This window comes from Leptonychotes weddellii, unplaced genomic scaffold (assembly GCF_054177405.1).
Source record: "Leptonychotes weddellii isolate Sample4059 unplaced genomic scaffold, ASM5417740v2 HiC_scaffold_7383, whole genome shotgun sequence".
NCBI lineage: Eukaryota > Metazoa > Chordata > Mammalia > Carnivora > Phocidae > Leptonychotes > Leptonychotes weddellii.
The window spans coordinates 1-9,467 of record NW_028043703.1 but is presented as its reverse complement, the minus strand read 5'-3'; the positions used below and the strand labels follow the sequence as shown (position 1 = coordinate 9,467).

Here is a 9,467-nt window from a genome sequence, read left to right as displayed (position 1 = left end):
CCAGACCAGGGCCTGGCCCCACTCCCCACAGCTCTCCCCGCAAGACCTCAGTGGTCAGAAACAGATCCTTCGAGGGGCGCCTGGGTGGCTCAGTCGTTAAGCATCTGCCTTCGCCTCAGGTCATGATCCCAGGGTCCTGGGATCGAGCCCCGCATCGGGCTCCCTGCTCTGCGGGAGGCCTGCTTCTCCCTCTCCCACTCCCCCTGCTTGTGTTCCCTCTCTGGCTGTGTCTCTCTGTCAAATAAATAAATAAAATCTAAAAAAAAAAAAAAAGGCATCATACAATATGTGGCCTTTAAAAAAAAAAAAGAAAAGAAAAAACACACAGATCCTTCGATCTCCGTATTTGAGGGCCCAGAGAGAATGGCAGGATTGGGCCCATGGTGGAGGGGAGCTGCCCCAAATTCTAGCCCTCAGCTCAGCCACCCCCTCCACCCCCAGCACCGGCAGGAATTAGAGGGGCCCTGGCCAGGCGGTGCCGGCCGCTGCTTAGGTGCAGATTATGAGAGGGGCCCAAACAAGGCTCCTTTGTGGAGGCCCTGGCTGAGGGAGTCAAGTGACCGCTTAACACACGCATGCGCTAAGTGCGGGCACTGGCCACAGGACCCCCAAGAGTCCCACTGGTGCAGTGGCCAGAACTGTTGTGGGATTGCCTGAGAAGACCGGAGCCCCTCTTGTGAGTAGGGGTCGGCCTGCCGAGGCTTTGAGGGCCTACGGGGTGGACGGCGGTCCCCGCATTGGGGCGTGGGATGTACACCCACGGGCAGCATGTGTGCGTGGGGTGGGGGGGGTGGGGGGGGCCCCCTGTGCAAAGTCTCTGAGGTGGGAATGAGCTTGGTGTGCACGGGCCACAAAGCAGCTACTGCAGCCCCATCCGAGCAAGCAGGGAGAGGGCGGGTGTCAGTCATCGCTCCCAGAAGTTCTGACGGAGCACCTCCTACGCGAGCACAGCAGAAGCTTCCATTCGCGGGAGGGAATGGTCAGTAAGCCAGCAGACGTCCTGCAAAATAGAATTTCAAGCAGCACAAGATACACGCTGTGGACAGAAATCGACAAGATGAGGGGACAGAGAGTACCAGTGGCACTGGGATGCTATCTGCAGGGACAGTAGTTGGGAACACCCTTTCTGGGCAGATAGCCCGACGTGGGAATGAGCCATGCGTTAGATGAGAAAGAGCATCCTCCAGGCAGAAGGATTAGCAAGTGGAAAGGCCCTGGGGTCCCTGTTCAGTAAACATTATTTGAGCATCTCTACCAGCCAGGCTCTGTTCTGGGCATTGGAGACACGGCAGTGGACAAGACTGACCAGGCCCCTTACCAATCTTGCTCCAAGGTGGTCGCGGGTGTTTGGGGAGCTAATGAAGAAGATGGGCTCAGAACGCTGCCTGGCTCAGGGGACCACGCCCAGCGTGTGCACTTCGCTGTTGCTCTTGTCATTGCCTTTGTCATACAGCTTCGGGGCGCAGACCTGTCTTCCCTGTCACGGCTGTGGGCAGCCCTGGGCTCGCTTCCCTGGCTTCCCATGTCCCACAGGCAGGAAGAGCCGAAAGGGCCCTTGAGGCCACCTCATCCCCCTCCCAGTGTCCAGACAGGAAAGCTGAGGCCCAGAGCAGGGAAGGGTCCCGGCTAAGATCACTCCTGGGGCCCACACAAGCCCCGAACAAGCCCCCCGTGAGTGTCTCTCCCTGTCTACTAGGACCCAAGCCCACTCGCTGCAGTCCGGTGCCCGGCCATGACCGTCACCTACTCAAGCCAGGTGGCGAATGCCCGCTTAGGCTCCTTCTCTCGCCTGCTACTGTGCTGGCGAGGCAGCATCTATAAGCTGCTCTACGGCGAGTTCCTCATCTTCCTGCTCAGCTACTACACTATCCGATTCATTTACAGGTGCAGGGGGAAAGGCTGGGGCCGGGGCCTGGGAGGGGTACAGCTGGGGCTTGGCACAACTAGCCAGCCACGCAGGGGGCCAATGTACCAGAGCCGGCTAAGGCTGACCTGAGCTCCCGGCCAAGCCCTGGGGGCGGGGGCGGCTGGAGGTTGGGGGCTGGGGAGGAGGTAAAAGGAGGCAGCCTGCAGGCTGGGAGTGTCTTTCCTCCAACCCAGGGAGAGGCCTCTGGAATCCAAGCCTCACCTGGTCCCACCCCGCCAGCCTGTTTTCCTGAATCCCGCACAAGCTCCCAGGTGCAGACCGTATTTTCCCCCCAATAAAAATGTTTACTTAAATAAAATATAGGAGAGATATAATCACAGAATATATGAAAGCATTTTGAATGGAAAAAGCATTAATGACTGAAATGGATTGAAAAACTATTAAATACAGGAAATTCTTGAATTCGTAATTACAAAACCAATAGTAAAGCACATTGGTTTTCTTTGGTTGTTACTCAGGCACCAATACACTTTAAAAAAAAAATTACTCTATTTTTTAGAGCTTTAAGTTGATAGTAAAATTGAGCAGAAGGTAGAGAGTGTCCGTATACCCCCTCGAACACACACAGCCGCCCCCACTCCCAATATGCCACAGCCAAGTGGCACATTTGTCATGATAGATGAACCCACATGGACATACCATTATCACCCAAAGCCCACAGTTTACACTAGGGTCCACTCTTGATGTTGTACATTCTATGGGTTTGGACAAATGGCATTATCAACCATTCTAGTATCATACGGAGTAGTTTCACTGCCCTGAAAACCCTCTGTGCTCACCTATTCATCTCTCCCCACCGCATTTTTTTTTTAAAGATCAAACACTCCTTGAACCTGCTTTCAAACTGTCCTTTGGATTCTTTAAAAGAGCCAATGGTACCTAAAAGTAACTCCTTGGGCAGGACCTTCCTCCTCTACCTCACAGAAAACCTCCTGAGGGGCCTCTTACAGCCATGGAGCAGATGCCCCCTTGGGGTTTGGGGTTGCCAGAGAAGGAGTGGGACCTGGCTCAGGCCAGAGGAGAGGCCCCAGGCAGGGCCAGTGAAAGGGACAGGGAAGTGGTGGGGTAGCAAAGAGGCAGCCACACTCCTACCCTAGGCCTGGCTGGAGTCAGTACCGATCTCAGCCATGTCCTCCCAGTGTCTACACATCCCCCCCACCCCCCACCCCCCAGGATGGCCCTCACGGACGAACAGCAGGTGATGTTTGAGAAACTGACTCTGTATTGCGACAGCTACATCCAGCTCATCCCCATTTCCTTCGTGCTGGGTGAGCTCCCCTTTCGGCGTGTCGGGATCCCAGTGGCTGCTCCAGGCTCCACACAGGTGGACTACGAGGAACTAGCTGGGGAAGCAGTGGCGTGTCAGTGCCTCTCCGCAGTTCAGGGAAATGGGGAGGCTGCAGCCAGACGGACTGAACTTAGACATTAGGAAGGACGTCCTGAGGTTAGCACTCAAGACCCCAGCTTCTGAGGGCAGCGCTGACGTCCCTGGAGCCTCTGAGCAGGAGGGGAGGGGTCTGTCTGGCAGATTCCTGGGATAGGCAGGGGGCCCCCAGGAGAGAGAACTCAGGCTCTTGCGCCTTCATGCGGGGCTCTGATGGTCTTCCCCTACTCAGCGCCTTCCGGGAGGGTCGGGGCTGGGTCTGCTCCCCATCAGAAAGATGGAGAAACCGAGGCACCGCCCTCGCTTGGCTCTGGCCGCAGCCTGGGCCCTCGCCCCCCCCCTCCCCCGCCTCTCCTGCCCAGGCTTCTACGTGACGCTGGTCGTGACCCGCTGGTGGAACCAGTACGAGAACCTGCCGTGGCCCGACCGCCTTATGAACCTGGTGTCGGGCTTGGTGGAGGGCAAGGACGAGCAAGGCCGGCTGCTGCGGCGCACGCTCATCCGCTACGCCAACCTGGGCAACGTGCTCATCCTGCGCAGCGTCAGCGCCGCGGTCTACAAGCGCTTTCCCAGCTCCCAGCACCTGGTGAAAGCAGGTGGGCGGGGCCGGCGGGGCCCGGGGCGGGGCCAGGAGCGGGCCCGGGCGGGGCCGGAGCAGATGGGTGGAGCCAGAGGCCTCCAGGCTGAAGATTGGGTGGGGCCAGGAGCGGGGTGGGGTCGAGACCTCGTCGCATTGGGCGGGGCGGAGTCGGGGGCCTGAAGATGGGTGGGAGCGAGGCCCGGAACCGCGCGGGAGCATAGGGGTTTGAGATAGGGTTAAGGACCCTTGAGGGATGAGGGAAGAGTGGGGACGGAGGGCCGGGGGCGGGGCCTTGGGAACTGGTGAGAAAGTACCGGTCGGCCTCCCTCTGCCCTTTCCCGTCCAGGTCTACAGTTTTCAGTCTGCATTTCTGTGCCCTCCGTCTCTGACCTTTCCTGCCCTGGTCCTGATTAGTAAGACAGACCCTTCTCACGTGCTCAGGCCAGAACAGCACGTAGTGGGCACTCAGTAATTATCTGTTGAAAGAGGATGGCAAAGGAGCTCCGCGGTCCCAGTGAACTTGGGCCTAAATCCTGGGCTTCGGCAAGGCCTGGCCACCCCTGCCAGCCATCCGTTCTGCGGGCTCCCCCACCCACTGCCTTCTTCACTCCACCCCGCAGGCTTTATGACCCCGGCGGAACGCAAGCACTTGGAAAAGTTGAGCTTGCCTCACAACACGTTCTGGGTGCCCTGGGTGTGGTTTGCCAACCTGTCAATGAAGGCGTGGATTGGAGGTCGAATCCGGGATCCTGTCCTGCTCCAGAGCCTGCTAGACGTGAGCTCACTACACAGATGGGGCTGATGCAGAGTGGGGACGGTTGTGGCCCACGTGGAACAGTTTCCTACAAGGACAAGGCTTGAGGCTTTTCCTAGAACCTGCCTTGGGATTGTAGGATTTTGACCAACAGGATTCCACCACCCACGGTGGCCCCTCCCCCAAATTCCCCTCCCATTTCCTCTCTAAAGGGAGCCTCTGAGATCCTGGCTCCTCCTTTTTGACAGATGAGGAGGCTGAGGCGCAGAGAGGTTAAGTGAGCTGCCCCTGACCACATAGCCAGGGCTGGACCATGAGCGCCAGACCCTGGTACCTGGGGAAGTGCTGAGGTTGAGCCTGGGAGAGCAGATGGTGGTCAGAAAGCCAACCCTCCCTTCTGCTCCCCAGGAGATGAACATCTTGCGTACTCAGTGTGGACACCTGTTTGCCTACGACTGGATCAGTATCCCGCTGGTGTACACGCAGGTGAGGACCAGGCCAGGGAAGCTGCCCCTTGGGAAAACGGGGGGACTGGGAGGACTCAGGAAACAGCCTGCGGTGGGAAGGGCTCACTTAGGGGCTTAGAGGCTCACCCTGGGAGTTAGGTCTGGACTTTGCAGATTCTCTCTAGTGACAAGTTTAAAGAGTCCAGGCTTCTGCCTGGTTCAGTGGAGGGAATGTGAATATCCCCATTTTATTTATTTATTTATTTATTTTTAAAAGATTTTATTTGCCAGAGAGAGAGGGAGAGGACAAGCAGGGGGAGTGGCAGGCAGAGGGAGAAGCAGGCTCCTTGCTATGCAAGGAGCCCGATGTGGGACTTGATCCCAGGACCCTGAGATCATGACCTGAGCAGACGCTTAACCATCTGAGCCACCCAGGCGCCCCGAATATCCCCATTTTAAAGAGATCGCAGAGACCCAAGGTCATAGGGCTGTGCGAATCAGAGCAAGGCCTCGTCCTCCCAGCCTGGGGAGCTTCCTGACCCTAGGTCCCCAGCCAGCCCATTTCTGCCGCCACCCTCCTTTCCCTCCCAGGTGGTGACCGTGGCTGTGTACAGCTTCTTCCTGGCTTGCCTGATTGGGCGGCAGTTCCTGAACCCAGCCAAAGCCTACCCTGGCCACGAGCTGGACCTCGTTGTACCTGTCTTCACATTCCTGCAGTTCTTCTTCTACGCCGGCTGGCTGAAGGTGAGATTCTCTGCGGCAAGACCGGCTGTGGTCGTGGCTAGAAGGGTCATGGCCGGCCAGGAAAGGAGAGTCTCAAATGTGGAACGTCGGGTGCTGGGCCCGCACTACGACCCTCTGGTCTGCTCCTTCCCCATGTCTTTACATATGAAGAAACTGAGACCCAGAGAGGAGTGGGACCCACCTGAGGCCAGTGTCTGATCCCCGTGCTTCACCCGAGGTGAAGCACTTAGCAGGCCAGACGGATACAGGGAAAGTGCAGTTGTCAAACCATTTGCTGTGCCCCCTCAAGGGAATGTTCCCCAAATGTTTGTCCAGAACGAGGGAAATGCATGGAATAAGAATAGCAGTGTCAGGCCCTGTTGGTGAGGCAACTCCTCACTGTCCCCAGCGATTAGGCTCTGGTCCCAAATTTGTCCCCTCTGCTTAAAACAAAAGTCCTAATGCTAACTACCCCAGCCCCCACCCTTTCAAGGCAGATTAGCACCACCTCTCCTTACTCAAGATATCCATCTGTGATGCAGGCTGGGGTGGGGGGCCCCCATCCCCACCCCAAGTGTCTTTTCTAAGTATTCCTCCCACTACATCCAGGGCTCTTCCTAATAGGAGTTCTAAACAACACAGTTTTCTCTCCATCTCTTTATCTTTCCTCTGTTTCTCAGCCACTCTCTGTCTCTTCCTTTTTTCCTTTATTTTTTGGTAAGTGGTGGTGATGGTAGGTTGCCCCCTCCCTCCCTCTCATCCATGTTTCACATGTGTGTGAAACACACACACAGATACTCCCTCCTTATCCGCACCCTCATCCCTGCAGTCATCTTCGGTTTCTACAGCTTAAACCAGATCACACCATTTTTCTCCTCGCAATTCCCTAGTGGCTTACAGGATGTCTCTCGAACCCTTAGTGCAGCCCCTCACCACTGCGGAGATTTGTCAGGGGACTTCTGAGGTTAGTGCCAGGACTCGGCCTGCCTGGGCCACCCTTTAATTGAGCACAGCCTCCAACATCTATCTCTCTTGCGTTGAAAATCATGAATATATAAATTAGTGTTTGAAGACTTGAATGAGTAAATGAACGAATGCATAGAATTATGGAACTCCAGGGGCGCCTGGGTGGCTCAGATGGTTAAGCATCTGCCTCAGCTTAGGTCATGGTCCCAGGGTCCTGGGATCGAGCCCCGCATCAGGCTCCCTGCTCCGCGGGAAGCCTGCTTCTCCCTCTCCCACTCCCCCTGCTTGTGTTCCCTCTCTCGCTGTGTCTCTCTCTGTCAAATAAATAAATAAAATCTTTAAAAAAAAAAAAAAAGAATTATGGAACTCCAGGGAAGATACAGTGAGGGGAGGGACTAGTGGTGACTGTGTGAGTGACAGGCTCAAGGACAGCTCTGGGTGTTCAGGGAGCAACAGGCTCAGGAGAGGAGCTTGGGCTCAGTGTCCTGAAGGGAAGGGGACTGTGTGCGGGTGCCTATGAGTGTGGGTGGCTGGAGCCCTTACATACTGGCTTTGGAGATGGTGGTCAGGCAGGAGGGGCATCTTGGGGGGCATGGAAAGAGCAAGAGCCGAAGTTCAAGGGCAGGGAGCAAGGCTGCAGGGAGTCTACCTGATGACTTCAGAGCCTCACCTCTCCCCAAGGTGGCAGAGCAACTCATCAACCCATTTGGAGAGGATGATGATGACTTTGAGACCAACTGGATTGTCGACAGGAGCTTGCAGGTATTTGGGAGCCTGTCCTGTGGACCTTCCCTGAACTGGACCCAAGGGGGGACCCCACAGTTCTGTAGGGAGACCCCACAGTGAGTTGCCCCCCCCACCTCCCAGCCAACCATTCACTCACGGGATTCTCACCCCAACTTTTGAGGTTGCAGATAGGCATCAGTCTCTCCGTTTCACAAGTAGGGAAACCGAGGCCCAGAGAGAGGGAAGTGACCTTTCCAGGTCATCTAGCAAGATCACGGTCCCGCTTGGGCTGTCCTTTCTGTTGGACTTCTCCTTCTGTACCTGGCAACCAGGTGTCCCTGTTGGCTGTGGACGAGATGCACCAGGACCTGCCCCCGATGGAGCGGGATATGTACTGGAATGAGCCAGAACCACAACCCCCCTACACAGCTGCTTCCGCCCAGTCTCGTCGAGCCTCCTTTTTAGGCTCCACCTTCAACATCAGGTGAGCAGTGCCAGGGAACCACTTTGGTGGGTAGAAAAGCCCACGCACAAGAACTTGGAAAAGCACTAGTTAATAAATATTGGATGCATGCTAGGTGCTGAGAACTCCACTAAGCTCTTTATATAAACTTTTTCTTCCCAATAACCCTGGTTTGGTATCTCCAGTTTTCAGATGATTAAGTCCAAGTTCAGAGAAGTTAAATAGGTTGCCCAGCCCAGGGTCACATAGTTAGCAAGCAACGCATGTGGACCAGGCATGGCTACTTCTACCTCCACACCCTTAATCCTTACCTTGTACTGCTTAGTAACTCCTAAAGTTATAAGGGCTTTTAGGTACCTCCAGCCAAAGCCCCCCATGTCCAGAGTTGGAAACTGAGGCCCAGAGAAAGAAGGGACTTACTCAAGGGCTGACAGTGATCAGTGATGCGGTTGGAATGTCAGAGCCTGGTCCAGAACTACATTTTCTGATAGACCAGGGTGTTTAGATGGAGAGTGAAGTGGGGGCAGGGGTCCCTGGGATGGGGGCGGGGCAAGCATGTGCCAGCAAAAGGATGATTCATCACAGGTACCTCCTGGATAGATTCTGGGCTAGAGTACAGGCCTCAAGTCACCCACAGAGGCCAAACTTTCCTGCACGTGGGTCCCGTTTCCCTGATTTGGTCTGATTCCCTTGTGAGCTGGAGCTGGGCCACAGTGGCCTGAAGGGCCATCCCAGAGAGCCCTTGCTCCCCTGTAGGGCGGTGGAGGGGACTTTGGAGAGTCCTCTGTGTGTCAGGGTCCATACCATTCAGGTTTTCTTCCACAGAATTAAGCAGTTTTCTTTCAAAAATGAAATACCCTACTAAGCCATAATTTGAATTAGCTAGAGCCCCTAGTGGGTGTGAGGAAGGTTTGAAAAAGTGATCAGGGGCGCCTGGGTGGCTCAGTCGTTGAGCGTCTGCCTTCGGCTCAGGTCATGATCCCAGGGTCCTGGGATCGAGCCCCGCATCGGGCTCCCTGCTCAGCAGAGAGCCTGCTTCTCCCTTTCCCTCTGCCTGCCTCTCTGCCTGCTTGTACTCTCTGTCAAATAAATGGATAAAATCTTAAAAAAAAAAAAAAAAAGCTCACTTTTAAAAAAAAAAAAAAGAAAAAGTGATCAAATGAAGGATGGAGGTTTGCTTAGGTCAGAAACATTTCTGGAAGTTGCTTTTGTCTATTTTTAAAAGATTTTTATTTATTTGAGAGAGAGAGAGAGTGAATGAAGAGGGAGAGCACAAGGGGTGGGGAAGGGAGGCAGAGGGAGAAGCAGACTCCTCGCTGAGCAGGGACCCTGATGTGCGGGGCTCGATCTCAGGACCCCAGGATCATGACCTGAGCTGAAGGCAGATGCTTAACCGACTGAGCCACCCAGGTGCCCCTGAAGTTGCTTTTGAATTCCTTATGGTCTGGGCGCCTGGGTGGCTCAGTTGGTTAAGCGACTGCCTTCGGCTCAGGTCATG

The 9,467-nt window shown here is 55.3% G+C and overlaps 1 protein-coding gene across 1 annotated transcript; it reads left to right on the top strand.

The window, feature by feature from the left end:
• Positions 1-497: 497 nt before the first annotated feature.
• On the top strand, positions 498-7,990 carry BEST1 (bestrophin 1; the record flags this gene model as incomplete). The annotated part of the gene is made up of 9 exons (XM_081811393.1): positions 498-676; positions 1,697-1,884; positions 3,101-3,195; positions 3,674-3,907; positions 4,512-4,666; positions 5,054-5,131; positions 5,683-5,835; positions 7,462-7,542; positions 7,839-7,990. Coding segments are annotated over exons 2-9 (1,100 nt in total), but the record flags the coding sequence as incomplete, so codon positions are not given.
• Between the last annotated feature and the right edge of the window lie 1,477 nt (positions 7,991-9,467).